The sequence below is a fragment of the Carassius carassius genome, chromosome 5 (assembly GCF_963082965.1).
Source record: "Carassius carassius chromosome 5, fCarCar2.1, whole genome shotgun sequence".
In the NCBI taxonomy this organism is placed as follows: domain Eukaryota; kingdom Metazoa; phylum Chordata; class Actinopteri; order Cypriniformes; family Cyprinidae; genus Carassius; species Carassius carassius.
In genome coordinates, this window is record NC_081759.1 from 31,574,305 (window position 1) to 31,593,240 (window position 18,936).

General features: G+C 37.4%; 1 protein-coding gene across 1 annotated transcript; it reads left to right on the forward strand.

The window, feature by feature from the left end:
• The first annotated feature begins 749 nt into the window (after positions 1-749).
• LOC132141269 (myosin heavy chain, fast skeletal muscle-like) lies at positions 750-12,286 on the forward strand. The gene is made up of 41 exons (XM_059550632.1): positions 750-801; positions 960-995; positions 1,326-1,544; positions 1,633-1,776; positions 1,861-2,017; positions 2,138-2,165; positions 2,271-2,379; positions 2,522-2,614; positions 2,750-2,813; positions 2,901-2,999; positions 3,093-3,196; positions 3,277-3,415; positions 3,513-3,631; positions 3,753-3,902; positions 3,987-4,157; positions 4,248-4,548; positions 4,659-4,729; positions 4,876-4,963; positions 5,061-5,178; positions 5,856-5,979; positions 6,079-6,215; positions 6,709-6,964; positions 7,057-7,299; positions 7,392-7,568; positions 7,775-7,920; positions 7,999-8,089; positions 8,172-8,561; positions 8,650-8,776; positions 9,165-9,283; positions 9,360-9,556; positions 9,642-9,825; positions 9,928-10,093; positions 10,174-10,298; positions 10,402-10,710; positions 10,831-11,034; positions 11,123-11,248; positions 11,336-11,506; positions 11,602-11,706; positions 11,795-11,890; positions 11,975-12,106; positions 12,203-12,286. Exons 3-41 carry the CDS (start codon positions 1,338-1,340, stop codon positions 12,221-12,223), a joined length of 5,808 nt encoding a protein of 1,935 aa, XP_059406615.1. The 5' UTR covers positions 750-801; positions 960-995; positions 1,326-1,337; the 3' UTR covers positions 12,224-12,286.
• Positions 12,287-18,936: the final 6,650 nt, after the last annotated feature.

Sequence of the window (18,936 nt, forward strand, 5' to 3'; positions counted from 1 at the left end):
TATCATTGTTTGACATATTTATCTGACAGTCATTTAAGTTATATGTATTTAATTATTTAATGTAAAATAAAAACATAAAAAAGACAGCCATGCCATCTTACTGGAGCCAATTTTAGAACAGTATGGGTTCTAATATTGCAGTCACATACAGTTTTTTTTTTCCTTATACAAAAAAGGTAAACCAAGAAATCTGATCCATGAGTCTGTGGAATGTAAACTCATCAAGTACAGCAATAAAATGTGAAATAAATATGTTCATGAGCAAATAGCAAATGCACATTATCTGTTATTCAGATTATAGCACACTAAATAAGAATTCACCAGAATATACACTGAATATGTCTTAAATATATAAATCCTGCCACATTGATTTGTTAATGTCAATAAGAGTTTAATAATAATAATAATTAAAAAAGCATAGCAAACGATTCAAATATCTAATACAAATTAAGTGTTGCCCCTTTTTCAGGTAGACAAATAAGTGTTATGTTAAAGATCATTTTTTTGTCTTTTTGCTGTTTTAATTTAAAAAGTTTAACTGATTATGTTATATTGCATTATTAAGCGTTAAGTTTTGAGGTTAAATTATTTTAAGCTATTCTGAAGTTGTTTCTATTTTTGTTATAACCAAGTTTGGATAGTACCAAATGATCCATCTGATCAATTTCTTAATTTTTTTTAGCCATATTTGGCATTAGCCAAATTTAACTCCTGCATTGCTTGCAGAACATGTACAGTATAAAGAGCCGGAGCAGGACTGGAGACAGTTGCGTTCAGAAGTCCAGCCGCAGCTTGCTTGTGGTGAGAGAAAACTTCCATTTCATTTTCACTATGTACACAGTTTTAAAAAAATGTATGGTATCTTTACTATTTGTAACACACTTACAGTTGATATTTGTAGATTTTTTTATTAAAAGGCATGGCTTGAATGTATAACATTGTACTTTGTTTTTTTACAGTATTGCAGACTTTCATCAGAAGTGTGTGGGATTGTGGTAAGGTAAAGATGCTATATTAAACTAAAGACATTTTATGGGGAAAAATAAAAACACTGAAAATGCATTAGTGTTCTGGCATAATACACTTGTTTTAGAACATATAATCAACATCCAGGCTTTACTGCAGGGTTTCCTTAAATCTGGCAATAACAATGAACTCTGGTCTGCAGAGTTTAATTCAAACTCTGATCAAACTGGAGAACCTGTTAACTTTTAGGTGTCTTTTATTAGGGTTGGAGTTAAAACTCTACATAAACTAATTTTACATTAAGTAGAAAATTACTGATCTAATACTGAATTTCTGTGACAATCTTTATATTTTTGAAGTGAGCTGCCACCATGAGTACGGACGCGGAGATGGCCATTTATGGCAAGGCTGCCATTTACCTCCGTAAGCCAGAGAAGGAGAGAATCGAGGCTCAGAACAAACCATTTGATGCCAAAGCTGCTTGCTATGTGGTTGATGATAAAGAACTGTACGTCAAGGGAACAATCAAGAGCAGAGACGGTGCCAAAGTCACTGTCATTGTGAATGACACTAAAGAGGTGAAATTTCAACTTTCCACAAAACCTTTTACTTACATAATCTTACAAATTTTTATGATTGTTCTAATTTAATGGACCAAATTTATAGGAGAGAGTTGCAAAGGAGGATGATGTCCACCCGATGAATCCTCCAAAGTTTGACAAGATTGAGGACATGGCCATGATGACCCATCTCAATGAACCCTCTGTGCTGTATAACCTCAAAGAGCGTTATGCCGCATGGATGATCTACGTAAGTTCTGGAGCAAAGTAAAACAGCATTTAAGTTCATTTTGTCAGTGTTGTTGCAATCTGACTACTTCTCTGCTCATTTCAGACCTACTCTGGGCTGTTTTGCGCTACTGTGAACCCCTACAAGTGGCTCCCAGTGTATGATGCAGAAGTGGTGGCTGCCTACAGAGGCAAGAAGCGTATGGAGGCCCCACCCCACATCTTCTCTGTCTCTGACAACGCCTATCAGGCCATGCTGACTGGTAAGATCTGATTTATGTGATCTGAATTATTTCTCAGTTGATTTTGGTATGTCAAATTCACATTCAAATATTTTTTTTTGATAAAACAATCGCTGAAACATTATTACTTTTAATTTGCAGACAGAGAGAACCAATCTGTCCTGATTACGTATGTATCTAGCCTACTCTACTGTTAGAGATGTTGAGAATGGTTATATTTTGCTCTTGTGGAACTTCTACATTTCTTATCATCATTTCTCTTCTCATAAACCAGTGGAGAATCTGGTGCTGGAAAGACTGTGAACACCAAACGTGTCATCCAGTACTTTGCCACAGTTGCAGTTCATGGTGACAAGAAGAAAGAGAATGCCAGCAAAATGCAGGTATGAGATACAAAACTATGATAAATAAATTTCTCTGAAAGATATTAAAGATGAAATTAAAGGTAAAATTAATAATGTCTGCAAATAGTGATGACACAAGATACAAGAGAAAATAACTGAAACCCCTTCAAACATCAAACAGGGCTCTCTTGAGGATCAGATCATTGCTGCTAACCCTCTGCTTGAGGCTTATGGTAATGCCAAGACTGTGAGAAATGACAACTCCTCTCGTTTTGTAAGTCAAGCTATTTTTATATTCAAACATAATTTAGAAATATTTAGCTTAGCTTTGTTGAGTACTTTGTATTGTTGTTGTTGTTGTTTTAGTAATACAGTACAGCAACTCAAATGTTAATTTTATTTTAAACAGGGTAAATTCATCAGAATTCATTTTGGCACATCAGGAAAACTGGCTAGTGCTGATATTGAGACATGTAGGTGGACATGATCTTATTTATCCATCCTCCACATTTGTCTGTCATGCTTCAGATGATTGTGACACAAGTACATTCTCTCAACAGATCTGCTGGAGAAGTCTAGAGTGACATTCCAGCTTTCAGATGAGAGAGGCTACCACATCTTCTACCAGATGATGACCAACCATAAGCCTGAGCTGATCGGTAGATGCACATATTTATTTAACATTTACTATATTGTACAGATAATATTGTACAATTCTATGAAATAAATATTAATATACATGTATTTTGCAGAAATGACGCTCATCACCACCAACCCTTATGACTTCCCCATGTGCAGTCAGGGTCAGATCACAGTGGCAAGCATTGATGATAAAGAGGAGCTGGTTGCTACTGATGTGAGTCAATGCTGTTTTAAATAACAAACTCAATGTAAACATGACTAATCATAGAGCTTGTTCTTTTCTGAAATTTCCAGACTGCTATCGATATTCTGGGCTTCAGTGCTGAGGAGAAGATGGGCATCTACAAGTTCACTGGAGCTGTGCTTCATCATGGTAACATGAAGTTCAAGCAGAAGCAGCGTGAGGAGCAGGCTGAGCCTGATGGCACAGAGGGTGAGACTAAATAGTACTAATGTGTGTGATTACATGCAGTGCTTGAATTGAAAGATCCACATTTCTATATTCTTAAAAAAAAACTTTTACATGGCAGAGGCTGACAAAATCTCCTACCTTCTGGGTTTGAACTCTGCTGATATGCTGAAGGCTTTGTGCTACCCCAGAGTAAAAGTCGGAAACGAGTTTGTGACCAAAGGCCAAACAGTGCCACAGGTGTGTGTAGTAATATATGTAATAACATATCTCCATCAAGACATTTGTGTTCAGCTTGAAAATCATAATTGAATATAGCAAATCAAAAAGTTTTTAATAAAAATTCAATCTATTCTTACAGGTTTACAACTCTGTTAGCGCCTTGTGCAAATCTATCTATGAGAGGATGTTCTTGTGGATGGTCGTTCGTATCAACCAGATGTTGGACACAAAACAGCAAAGAAATTTCTTCATTGGTGTGCTGGATATTGCTGGCTTTGAGATCTTTGATGTAAGAATGTTTTATGTTTATTTCTCTTTATGGAAAATAGAGTCACATTCAGCTGCTAGTAAATGATCCTGTTTCTTTCTCCAGTTCAACAGCATGGAGCAGCTGTGCATCAACTTCACCAACGAGAAACTGCAACAGTTTTTCAACCACCACATGTTTGTGCTGGAACAAGAGGAGTACAAGAAGGAGGGCATTGTTTGGGAATTCATTGACTTTGGCATGGACTTGGCTGCTTGCATTGAGCTCATTGAGAAGGTTTTTACTGGTTTATGAACTTATTAATTTCCATTTTCCATTTTCAAAAGTATAAATTTTTAATAATAAACAACATTCTTTTATAAACAGCCCATGGGTATCTTCTCCATCCTTGAAGAGGAGTGCATGTTCCCCAAGGCTACAGACACTTCCTTCAAGAACAAGCTGTATGATCAGCATCTTGGCAAGTGCAATGCTTTCCAGAAACCAAAGCCTGCCAAAGGCAAGGCTGAGGCCCACTTCTCCCTGGTCCACTACGCTGGAACTGTGGACTACAACATTTCTGGCTGGTTGGACAAGAACAAGGATCCACTGAACGAGTCTGTTGTGCAGCTTTACCAGAAGTCTTCTGTCAAACTGCTGGCTACTCTCTACCCACCTGTTGTTGAGGGTAATAAAAAACTGAACTGTGCTAATTTAATTAACCAAACACTGATTTAATTTTGCACTTTCTTCTGATTATCACATTATGTGTCTTCCTTTGTCTCTTCATCTGCATAGAGACTGGTGGTGGAAAGAAGGGAGGCAAGAAGAAGGGTGGTTCCATGCAGACTGTGTCTTCACAGTTTAGAGTACGTCTTTGTTTGAAACCAAATTTGAATAATGATGCAGTGAAAGCAATGACTGTACATCAGCTTGCTTGATAAGTCAGAGAAATTATATATCAACAAGTCAGTCAATGTGACTAAGAAAGCTGTACCTTTTCATGATTAAACAGGAGAACTTGGGCAAGCTCATGACCAACTTGAGGAGCACTCACCCTCACTTTGTGCGCTGTCTGATTCCCAATGAGTCCAAGATTCCAGGTAAAGTAATAAAGGGATTACAGATATTCTGTCATTAATACAATATTTAATACTTTTACTAATTTATCAAGCTCAAGATATAAACTGTCTTTTATAGGTCTTATGGAGAACCACCTGGTTATCCACCAGCTGAGGTGTAACGGTGTGCTGGAGGGCATCAGAATCTGCAGAAAGGGCTTCCCCAGCAGAATCCTCTATGGTGACTTCAAGCAGAGGTAACAGGGACCACATGAAAAAAACAACCTGTCCTCCAACCAATACGCTCGTATAGGTCGTTTGTCCAAATCCCTGAAATACGACCCATCAGAGCGTATACTACAATTGCGCCCCTATCGGCAAAAGGTCGTTTTCATATTAATGTTTTGTACTCTTTTATTTGCCCTCTGATTTGCGTTTCGTGTAGCTCAGTTGGTAGATTATTGCGCTATACATTGATAGGTAATCATGGTATCATGGGTTCGATCCCAGGGAATGGACATGCATGAAAATGTATATGCTCAATAAATCATAATTTAGCATGATTTCTGTGAGGGTTAGGTTTAGAGGTGGGGTTAGGTGTGGTCATTCGAACGAATAAGCCACCTAGTAAAATATGTAGGAAATACTGTGAGATCGGTGTAAAAAGCCCACACATTGCATTTAAATAAACGTGCGTTTTGATTGGTAATGACGTTATATGTCATTTCATGACGACAGACGCAACGTAATACTGTCATTATTTTTACGCCCGCTAGAGGGCGTTTAACTTTAAAACGTAAATATAGGTCGTAAAAGGTGCTTGCACAAATGACCTATATGGTCGTTTTTTGTTGGAGGACAGGCTCGAAAAAAATATTTACTGTATGAGGCTCTTAATTAGAGGAAATTAAGCATTTTGATTGACCTTCAACAGATACAAGGTGCTGAATGCCAGTGTAATCCCAGAGGGACAGTTTATTGACAACAAGAAAGCTTCTGAGAAACTCCTGGGATCCATCGACGTTGATCACGACCAGTACAGATTTGGACACACAAAGGTTCATATTCTACTTTACAGCATTTAAAACATTTAATGATCATGATTTATTGTATAAGGTTTATTCTGTTTAAATCACTGTCATTTATTATATATTAAGGTGTTCTTCAAAGCTGGTCTTCTGGGTACTCTTGAGGAAATGCGTGATGAGAAACTGGCTGCTCTGGTCACAATGACTCAAGCTGTCTGTCGTGGTTATCTGATGAGGAGAGAGTTTGTGAAGATGACGGAGAGGAGGTAAGGAATGTCATGAAAGGAACAAAACCTCTGATTCTTATATTTATATTTCTCTATATTTATATTTCAGTTAGTATAAACCTTTTATCAGTGGAAATATTTATACCAATGATTTCTTCCCCTCATGATTTCAGAATGTCAATGAATAATAAATAAGATTTGTTCCTCTCTATGGCAAAAAATAAAAGTATCTTGGAAAATATTTAAGATTTACTTATATTTACAATAAGCAGGTTTTTAATATCTATTTTGTGTCAAAACAGAATTCAGGAAAAAAACATGGCACAATGTACCGTTACCTATATTTTGAATTACACATTGCACTGTATTGTGATTTACAGTTAAAGAAAATCTCTGAAAACCAAACGTATAATATCTTGAAATTTTTTACTTAGATTTTTTGATACATGTAAGACTTGTAGGAAGTATTGTGTTGACAAGTATACAAATAAGTGCATTTATCAGTTACTAATTATCTAAATGATTTAATCAGGGATGCAATTTACACCATCCAATACAACGTCCGCTCTTTCATGAACGTCAAACACTGGCCATGGATGAAGGTTTACTACAAGATTAAGCCTCTGCTGAAGAGTGCTGAGACTGAGAAGGAGCTGGCAACCATGAAAGAGGACTTTGTAAAATGCAAAGAAGATCTTGCCAAGGCTGAAGCCAAAAAGAAGGAGCTTGAAGAGAAGATGGTGGCACTGCTGCAAGAGAAAAATGATCTGCAGCTGCAAGTAGCATCTGTGAGTTTACCTAATTTAATTAACTGAAATATATCTCCATTAAAATGGAACAAAGTGGTTTCCAAAGAAATAACAATCTATTTTCCTAACAGGAATCTGAGAATCTGTCAGATGCTGAGGAGAGGTGTGAGGGTCTGATCAAGAGCAAAATCCAGCTTGAAGCTAAACTCAAAGAGACAACTGAGAGACTGGAAGATGAGGAAGAAATCAATGCTGAACTGACAGCTAAGAAGAGGAAGCTGGAGGATGAGTGCTCTGAGCTGAAGAAAGACATTGATGACCTGGAGCTCACCTTGGCTAAAGTGGAAAAGGAGAAACATGCCACTGAGAACAAGGTTGGAGATTTTGTTGGTTTAAGATTAGATTAATAATTTAATATTATGATATGATATATTAAATGCGCTCATTTGAAAAAAAAAAAAAACAGGTCAAAAACTTGACTGAGGAAATGGCAGCTCAGGACGAGAGCATTGGCAAACTTACGAAGGAGAAGAAAGCCCTCCAAGAGGCACATCAGCAGACCCTGGATGATCTCCAGGCAGAAGAGGACAAAGTCAACACCCTGACCAAATCCAAGACAAAGCTTGAGCAGCAAGTTGATGATGTGAGTTGTCATAATTAGGTTATACTTTGAGTATATAATTTTGTATTTTTCATACCATGAGTAGAAGTAGTGACTAAATATTAAAGACAATAAATGCATTATATTCATAAGGTGTATAACTTGTCACATGTTAAAATGAATCAAATAATAATGGTGCTAATAATTAATCCACTTAATTAACACAATACCAACATCAAATTGCTTAGCTGGAAGGTTCCCTTGAACAAGAGAAGAAGCTCCGCATGGATCTTGAGAGAGCAAAGAGAAAGCTTGAAGGAGACCTGAAATTAGCCCAAGAGTCCATCATGGACCTCGAGAATGACAAGCAACAATCTGATGAGAAGCTGAAGAAGTAGGAAGTTTTTGTAAACTCTTACAAAAATAAATATCATTTATTTCAAATCATTCATTGTTCCCCTTTTACACACAGAAAAGACTTTGAAACAAGCCAGCTGCTCAGCAAGATTGAAGATGAACAATCTCTGGGTGCTCAACTCCAGAAGAAGATCAAGGAGCTTCAGGCATTCTTTTTTCTTTTGTTGTTAAAGGCAATGGTAAAAAAAAACAAAAAAAACTAATAAGGTTTTATTAATGCCACTGTAGGCTCGCATTGAGGAACTGGAGGAAGAGATTGAGGCTGAGCGTGCTGCTCGTGCCAAGGTTGAGAAGCAGAGAGCTGATCTCTCCAGGGAACTTGAGGAGATCAGTGAGAGGCTTGAGGAGGCTGGAGGAGCCACTGCTGCTCAGATCGAGATGAATAAGAAGCGTGAAGCTGAATTCCAGAAGATGCGTCGTGATCTTGAAGAGTCCACTCTCCAGCATGAAGCTACGGCTGCTGCCCTCCGTAAGAAGCAGGCAGACAGTGTGGCTGAGCTGGGAGAGCAAATCGACAACCTCCAGCGTGTCAAGCAGAAGCTTGAGAAAGAGAAGAGTGAATACAAAATGGAGATTGATGATCTCTCCAGCAACATGGAGGCTGTTGCCAAAGCAAAGGTTTGACAATTGATCCTTAAATATTTTTAAGGAAATATATCAAATAAGGTTAAGATTTTTAAGAAACAAATTATTCTGTGGTTTACAGGCCAATCTTGAGAAGATTTGTCGCACCCTTGAGGACCAACTAAGCGAAATTAAGTCCAAGAATGACGAAAACCTTCGCCAGATAAACGACCTCAGTGCTCAGAGAGCAAGACTTCAAACTGAAAATGGTAAAAATCTCAAAACGACATAATTTTTTTCATTCACTTAAAGAAATGGCTTATTATATATATATATATATATATATATATATAATTTAATTGAAATATACAAATTTATAGTGGCAAATTTGATTATTTATGTATACTTTAAAGTAATGATGTTGGCTATGTCACTCTCCTTAGGAGGTTTTAAGCCTGGTTTAGAGTAATACAATCAAACAGAAACTACACTGACAGTGCACCAAAATGAGCGCAAGTAGCCCAAGTAGTTTATTCCCTGTAGAGAACTGCCACTATGCAATAGAAAAACATTGCTTCTTCCATTCCGTAGATATATACCATTTTCTCCACCACTCTTATATCTTACCAATATTTTTGTAAATGTAAATCTCTAAAGGTGAGTTTGGCCGTCAACTGGAGGAGAAAGAGGCTCTGGTTTCTCAGCTCACCAGAGGCAAACAAGCTTTCACTCAGCAAATTGAGGAGCTTAAGAGGCAGATTGAAGAGGAGATTAAGGTAATAGAATCAACACAAACACATCATTTCCACTTACTATGCAACAAAGCTAATATTATGTGACTTTGTCTCCTAGGCTAAGAATGCACTGGCCCATGCTGTGCAATCAGCCCGTCATGACTGCGACCTGCTCCGTGAGCAGTTTGAGGAAGAGCAGGAGGCAAAGGCTGAGCTGCAGCGGGGAATGTCAAAGGCCAACAGTGAAGTTGCACAGTGGAGAACCAAATATGAAACTGACGCCATCCAGCGCACTGAGGAGCTTGAAGAGTCCAAGTATGAACATCACAAGAGCTGATTACTATGTGTTCATATGGAAAAGTCTTTAATGTTAAAACTGGTGTTTACAAATGCATTACAGGAAGAAGTTGGCTCAGCGTCTGCAAGAGGCAGAAGAACAAATTGAGGCTGTGAACTCCAAATGTGCCTCTCTGGAGAAGACCAAACAGAGACTCCAGGGTGAAGTGGAGGACCTCATGATTGATGTGGAGAGAGCCAACTCTTTGGCTGCTAACCTTGACAAGAAGCAGAGGAACTTTGACAAGGTAAAAAATAAATAAATAAAAGTCATTCTGTAATAAGATACAGGCATTATTTCAGCATGCTGTAAGTTGAACAAATCTGATATTAATATGCCTCCATTGAAGGTCTTGGCAGAATGGAAGCAGAAATATGAGGAAGGTCAGGCAGAGCTGGAAGGTGCCCAGAAAGAGGCTCGTTCACTCAGCACTGAGCTGTTCAAGATGAAGAACTCCTATGAGGAGACTCTGGATCAGCTGGAGACCCTCAAGAGAGAGAACAAAAATCTGCAGCGTAAGACTGAAACATTAAAAAGTAAATATATATGATAAATGAATGCTAATAATGATAGATTATATTTTTCCTTTCTACAGAGGAGATTTCAGACCTGACAGAGCAGCTGGGTGAGACTGGTAAGAGCATCCATGAGCTGGAAAAGGCCAAGAAAGCAGTGGAGACTGAAAAGGCGGAGATTCAGACCGCCCTGGAGGAGGCTGAAGTGAGTATCTGTAGTTGAATATGTAATTCTGCAGGGAACCATAATACTGTGTTATTAATTCATATTTTCGTTCTAAAATGTAAAATTTTTTTTGTTTTCATAGGGCACCCTGGAGCATGAGGAGTCCAAGATTCTCCGTGTCCAGCTTGAGCTTAACCAGGTCAAGGGGGAGATTGACAGGAAGCTTGCAGAGAAGGATGAGGAGATGGAGCAGATCAAGAGGAACAGCCAGAGAGTCATTGAATCCATGCAGAGCACTCTGGACTCTGAGGTCAGGAGCAGGAATGATGCCCTGAGAATCAAGAAGAAGATGGAGGGAGACCTTAATGAGATGGAGATTCAGCTGAGCCACGCCAATCGCCAGGCTTCTGAGGCCCAGAAACAGCTCAGAAACGTTCAGGGACAACTCAAGGTATATGACTTCTCTTTGGTTTATGGGTTCAGTAATATGATTGTATAATCTAAGCTATGTTAAGTAAAGGCAAACCGAAAGCACATCAAAAGCTTAATGTAATGCTATTGTTATGTTCAGGATGCCCAGCTGCACCTTGACGATGCTGTGAGAGGACAGGAAGACATGAAGGAGCAGGTGGCAATGGTGGAGCGCAGAAACACTCTGATGCAAGCTGAGATTGAGGAGCTGAGAGCCGCTCTGGAGCAGACAGAGAGAGGCCGCAAAGTGGCTGAACAAGAGCTTGTGGATGCCAGTGAGCGTGTTGGGCTGCTGCACTCTCAGGTAACAGCATAATGTATTTTACAAAGAAATTAATTCTACAATGAAATATTTATCTAAATTGTTCATAATGTTGCTTTTCATGTTATAGAACACAAGTCTCCTGAACACCAAGAAGAAGCTTGAGGCTGACCTTGTTCAGATCCAGAGTGAAGTTGATGACACTGTACAGGAAGCCAGAAATGCAGAGGAGAAGGCCAAGAAGGCCATCACTGATGTGAGAAACAGTAGCTGCCTAATGATTCACAAAACACTTCTGTGCTTAAAAATGTCAAACTAATATCTGTCTATAATATTGCAAAAGGCTGCAATGATGGCAGAGGAACTCAAGAAGGAGCAGGACACCAGTGCTCACCTTGAGAGGATGAAGAAGAATCTGGAGGTGACAGTGAAGGACCTGCAGCACCGTCTAGATGAGGCTGAGAATCTGGCCATGAAGGGAGGAAAGAAACAACTCCAGAAACTGGAGTCCAGAGTGAGATTGCCTTTATTCTGATGTCCTCCTTTATCCTGATATTTATAGTCTTGATGTGGACATTATCCAGTGTCTAAACATGTCTAAACATTAAGGTCCGTGAGCTTGAGGCTGAAGTTGAAGCAGAGCAGAGACGTGGAGCTGATGCTGTTAAAGGTGTCCGCAAATATGAGAGGAGAGTCAAGGAGCTCACCTACCAGGTACTTATATATATATATATATACATAAAAACTTAAGGTCACGTTAATATGAATATGTTTTAATCTGAGGAACATGTATTATCTGCAGACTGAGGAGGATAAGAAGAACCTCAACAGACTGCAGGATCTGGTTGACAAGCTTCAGCTGAAGGTCAAGGCTTACAAGAGGCAGTCTGAAGAAGCTGTGAGTACCTCATTTAAGAACAAGAAGCACCTTCTAAACATATGAGATCTTCTGCTGCTGATATAATTGTGTGTGGATTTGCAGGAGGAACAAGCCAATACTCACCTTTCCAAGCTGAGGAAGGCGCAGCATGAGCTGGAGGAGGCTGAGGAGCGTGCAGACATTGCTGAGTCTCAGGTCAACAAGCTCAGAGCCAAGAGCCGTGATGCTGGAAAGGTAATTTTTTTTTCTGATGCATATTTTTTAACTTAAAAACTCTCTTTTATACTAATCATGTATTTGCTCACTACTTCTTTTTATTTCTTTTCTAAGGGCAAAGAGGCAGCTGAGTGAAAAACTTAACATACCATGTACATTTCTGAAACAGTAAAAATGAATAAACCTTAATATTCAGAAGCTTTCTTTTCTTGTTATTTTTTATTTATTTATTTATTCACTCACGGTAGTTTACGATTTGAAGTAAGCTTCATGATAAACCATCAAGTTCATCAAGTAGTTTATGAAATGGGCTCAATAGTATAAACTTTAATTTTGAAATGTATCAAATAAATGTCAAAATCAAAACTACAACTTCTAGCAAATTAATGTACTGTATTTTAAACATAATTCCATTGAACTTTATGAATTTAATGATATAAACAAATACATTATATAATCATGTATATAAAGTTTGTAAAGACACTGATGATGTATGTCAACAAGATTTGCTTTGAATAATAATTAAAGCATTCAGTTACAAAAACTAAACAAATTTTTTTCATATTAAAACCATAGACATGGTCATTGGTCCAGTCCCAGTTCTTTGTAGTTCTACTTTTTGTTTTCATTTTTGCAGAAAGATGTTAGTTTTATTGCACCACAATAGAGACTTGCACTCCTGAGGGAGTACCACGGGACCCAACGCAACAGGATGCGCTGTTGAATAGCTATTGATGGGCGGGTGCGGGCGGGAAGAGACTTGTGTGTGTCGATGTGAGAGAATAAAATGATTTGCAGGACTTCCACAAAATAGAAATTATCTAAACATAAAGTGTCTAAAACATAAAAATTGTTATTTATCTGTAGCACAAAAGCAAAAAGGAAAACTAATATTAACTTTTTAAAATTATTGAAATGCGCAAGCTAAGCAAAGTTTCTATTTATAACACGTGTTGAAAGGGTTGCGCAATGTACCCAATCAGAGACTTAGCTGTTGATTTCTAAACACGATGGCCAATGAGAGGTGATTAAGTTAGAATCTACTCACCGTATGACTGAAATTGAGTGCTCACAAATCATCTTAATTTAACACACTAAGTGTAGATAACAGTGGCTTTTGAATGTTGATGCTTAGCCTAAATAACAAATCTTTTATCGGGTGTGTTTATGCTGGGATGTTGTGGAGCTTAGGAGATGTTACAGAACCATTTGATGTCAATTTCTTCTATGTACTGAAAAAAATCTATTTAGATTAGGTTACTTTTAAGAGGGACTTTTGCGAGCGGGAGCTGGACAAAACATGAATGTCGCGGGCAGGAGCGGGACCAAATAAGATATATTTATGCGGGAGCAGATGGATGCGGGCAGGGGCGCTATCAGGAATTTTGGGCCCCATGACAAAAAAATCTAATTGGGCCCCCTCTGCGCAGCTGTTGTCACCACATCTCTAACTGTCCCATCAAAAGCTTTACATAACTCTAATCAAAGGCTTGCAACTGTCTTGCTGCTTGTAGTTCAATACTAGTACTAGCACAATATTTACTGCTGGCAATTTGTAAATGCAAATCTGCATACAGTATGCAGTTCACTATTTGATGCAAGATTAAAAGCCACCATAAAAATATCCTTAAAGCAACACTATGTAAAAACGTTTACCTTAAAATAATGTTTCCAAAATCGTTTCAGTGGTTCATCAAGTTGTAACAGGGTGAAAGGCACTTATGCCTCCCTGGAGTCCCTGGAATGATGCTAAGTCATTAACACAGTGGTAGCTAATTTATATGTAGTTTTCAAATTAAAATAATCATTCATTCTTCTCTCTTTAGACCAAATCAGTTAAGCTTATGAGAAATTTGAATCAAGGAATACATTTAGAAAATCTTGAATAAATTATGACAATTTTCATTTTTGGGTGAACTATTTATTTAACAGAAGTGAAAAAGGAGCAACTTATACGGAAGTTCTAAGCGACCATGCATTATAATTTTTTTCCTTTTTGTTTTCTCATTATAACAACTTAATTTTCTCGTTATCTCGACATAACGAAAGTCGTTTTCTCGTTATAACAACTTATTTTTCTCGTTATCTCAACATAACGAAAGTTTGTTTTCTCGTTATAACGACATGACAGTTTTACTGTTGCTATAGCAACAAACTCAACTTTGACAGGCATCTGATGGACCATGCAGGCGCTCTTACTGTAGCCTATATTTCAGCAAATTTTGCTTCGCCTAGGTAATAACGTCTACAATACTGTACATAAATAAAGGCTGATCAATCACTGTTCATTTTTCCAGAGACAGTACACCAAACGTTTTGTTTTTGTAAATAACATGTTTAAATGGCAACACCGCGAACACAGATGGAGTTCCTTCAGAAGGATGCAGAACTATTCTAAGATCTTGAGCTGCTTGGATTAAATTCACTTTTAATTTTCCATTTATTTTAAATAAAATTATATATAATTTGTAATTTTTAGTAGTCATTATATGCTGTGGCAGATAAATCATGTGTGTTACAAGCTTCTGTTTGAAAAGATCGTTCATGTGCTGTGTATGTGTGTGCAGAAAAAAATGATTACAACATTATAGAACAAAACTGAATTAAATTAGCCTATGCATTTTACATAAACATCACATTTCTCATCAATATGGTTAACAATAAAGATTAATAATAAGGAAAAGAAGCACATCACAAATCCCGTCCTACTGTAGATAAACAGAACATCTCTGCTTATTAACTACCTAATCATGTGCTTAAAAGAAGCACAAATAAAGATATAGGTGCATACAAAATACAGTGACATTAACCTTGGTTTTGATAAGCAGTTATTTTATGACCCAGAACGCGTTGGTGAAACTCATGCATCTAGCAAGAACTTAATACACAAAATAATCATATTGATTAAACCAATTAACATTTATGAATTAATTAAATGTCAGTAATGAACAAGACTGCACAAATTTTATTATTTATTAGTGCGTCGTGCATTGATTGACTGTCTGCAACTAACTTAAAGGGTTAGTTCGCCCAAAAATGAAAATTATGTCATTAATAACTCACCCTCATGTTGTTCCAAACCAGTAAGACCTCCATTTATCTTCGGGACACAGTTTAAGATATTTTAGATTTAGACCGAGAGCTCTCAGTCCCTCCATTGAAGCTGTGTGTACGGTATACAGTCCATTTCCAGAGAGGTAAGAAAAACATCCTCAAAGTAGTCCATGTGACATCAGAGGGTCAGTTAGAATTTTTTGAAGCATCGAAAATACATTTTGGTCCAAAAATATCAAAAACTACGACTTTATTCAGCATTGTCTTCATTGAACCGGATATGACAAACTGCTTTGTTTTGAACTGTCTTACAACAGACACGGAAGAGAAGACAATTCTGAATAAAGTCGTAGTTTTTGCTATTTTTGGACCAAAATGTATTTTCGATGCTTCAAAAAAATTCTAACTGACCCTCTGATGTCACATGGACTACTTTGAGGATGTTTTTCTTACCTCTCTGGACATGGACAGTATACCGTACACACAGCTTCAATGGAGGGACTGAGAGCTTTCGGACTAAATCTAAAATATCTTAAACTGTGTTCCAAAGATAAATGGAGGTCTTACAGGTTTGGAACAACATGAGGGTAAATTATTAATTACATAATTTTGCAAATTGGGCGAACTAACCCTTTAACACTGTCACTGATAAGTGCGCTAAAGCAGGACCAAACCATTTCATGCAGATACAGGGGGCTGGTCGGTCAATATGGATGTTTTATTTTTTGGTCAATGGTGATATTTAACTTTTATTGCCAAAATAAGTAAAATCAAAGACATTCATTTTATTATTATTTGAAATATACTCAATGATGATGGTTTATAGAGTTGATAATATAATACAAATTTTAAATTAGTTTTTACCTATTTGTTGGGCCCTCTGTCAGCCAGGGGCCCTTGGAATTGTCCTAACTTTTCCCCCCATACAGCACCCATGGATGCTGAATCTTGCAGAAGCGGGACTGAAAAATCCGTCCCGTGCAGGTCACTACACCACAATACAGATCAGCAGACATGGCAGGATTGTATTTCTATTGCTACAATTAATACTGAGCATTGTAATTATGAAGAAATAAACATATGATATCTGCCTACTTCTTAATATACTACCTAACCTAATGCATACATCCACATTTCCAAATGCACTTTTGTAATGTCACAAAATATCTCAAATTAGGGATGGTAATGCCTTTCGTCTGAGACTAGCCTATATGAGAAAGTATATGTATTAGCTGTAAGAAATAAATATGATCATTAAAAAAATGCATAGTAGCCTATGTATTCTTGTATCAATATAGGGTATCTGCATGGTTTCTAAACACCTTTACAAATAAATTTTAAAAAGGCAGGCCTGCACAAATAAAATGAACACTGAATGGGTGGGGTAAGGCAACGTACGGTAACATTTTAAAAAGTAAAATGAATGTTAAAAACCATGATTAAAATAATTCATACCTCACTTTTTTTTTTCTTAATATAAGTCAAAATTTGTGATTACATTTATATTAATCATGTATGATTATACATGTTTACATGCTGTCTGTCAAAAGTTTTGTATAATTCATTCTAATATGCTGATTTTGTGTTCACAAAACATTTTTAATTAATTTGTGACAATAAAGTGATTTGATTTGATGACTTTGCTGCTTAATGCTTTTGTGGAAACCACAAGTTTGCAAGGATGATGTAAACACCATAAATTAAACATTGTCATAATCCAGTGCTCACTTATGCTTCAGTAACTCACATTCATTTAATTCAATCACAGCCTTTTGAACTTTCCACGCCTTCATTACATCTCACCAGGATTTTTGGAACTTTCTATATCATGGTGCCTCGAAGACTCAAATTTACAAGTAGTTCAAAATGCAGCAGCTAGATTCCTGAAGGGAAGTAAAAAATTTGATCCCAAGATTTGCTTGGCAACAAACATTCTCTAAAATATATTCCTTTGTGTTTAGCAGCAAAAAGAAATTAACACAGGTTTGGAACAACTTGAGAGTAAGTAAATGGCAATTAAAATTTTATCTATCCCTCTATGTGCTTTTTTTGTAAGTTTTCTACTGTTATCAACAACTTCCACTTAGCACTAAATATTATTCATGCCCAATAGAAGTGTAATGGATAAAGAAATGGTTTAAAGGGCACATAACACACACAGTTTCACCTAATCTCATGTTAATCTTGAGTACCTATATAGTAGTACTGCATCCTTCATACAAATCTCAAACAAATCCTATGCAGCGCTGCTGTCGATTTCCAGATGAAGCATGTTGATTGGCACAGTCTCGCTCTCCTTTGGTCGATGTGTGCGCTGGCTCGCTTTTCAGAGAGAAATGCTCATATAAGGAGTTCCACCATGGTCCACCTCACGATCGAAAAAAAACTTGTGCTGCGTTCCAGGCAGGTTTTTGAGCACGTAAGTCACGACTTCCAACCACGACTCATGACTTTGTAGCGTTCCAGGCAAGTCACGCCAAACTTCCTGGGTGCAAGGAATTGTAGCTAGATTATTAATTTTATTGCAACATTATATTGTCCTAAAATTGTTTTTTCAAGGTGTACCACTTGCATAAACATTGCATCCGTAGGCAATATTATCCGTAGGGGCTGCCATTGTTGTTTCGCAGGCTATGTGACGTCACAGCTCAGAACTGGGAGTACATCGATCTAGTACGAGTTCGAGGGTGGGAAGTCATGTGTTTGACTGCTGTTCCAGTGCACTTTCATGGGTAGAAGGTTGGAAAAATGGGTTACAGTTGCCTGGAATGCGGCACTGTACCAACCTGGAAGTAAGATTTTCGGCACAGAAATTCTCCGTCATTCGTTCAAATAATTTTTTTACCACTTTGTACATGTTTAGCATGAGAATACATCTCTTTAACACTGTGAACAACTCTGAATACATAAAACAACATTGTAGCCCCCCTTTAAACAATGTCTTTTGTTAGAGCACGTAACTTAAGCTGTAACATACCCGTTTGTGGCTATATCCTGATGAGACATCGACACAGAATCTTAAAGTTTAAGGCTTTTAACCAAAGCCGATGAGCTTCTTCAGACTTCAGGTGGGACAAATCATAGGGTGCCCCACATGTACATTCAGCTCTGGTGCGTGGATTATGGACAAAATGTCTTGCAGGTATTTTTTACGCTTGAACCAGCTATTATGACACCCCTAACTACATAAAGTACAACAGCCTTTCTGTGGTCTATATTAAAAGTAAACTAGCCTGTAAAATCTACACAATGACCGCAAAACTACGGAATCACAATTTGGCGATGGAATAAGGTGGATGGGGTCAAAATGAAACTTTAATATAATATAAAAATACATAACTAAATTGTTATTACATTTTATTATTTACTAATTACAATTGTAGCTAGACAGTCGCCTGTGGCTATGGTTTTACTAATACAATTGTCTGAATGATTTTATAGTCTCAAGTACGGTGGCCCAGTGGTGCACAACACAACGACATTAAAAAAGCAAACATAAGCTCACAACACAACGACATTAAGCCACAACACAAATACATTAACCCACAACACAAATACATTAAGCCACAACACAACAAAATTCTCAAAACACAACGAAATTCTCACAACACAACGAAATTAAGCCACAACACAATGAAATTAAGCCACAACACAACGAAATTCTCACAGCACAACGAAATTAAGCCACAACGGAAGTGCTCCCGACCACTAGGGGGCAGTGTTGAAAGTTAAACACCGATATTTCATCGAGACGTATGTGTACTTAATATGTGTAATCGATTTTTAAAAGAAAA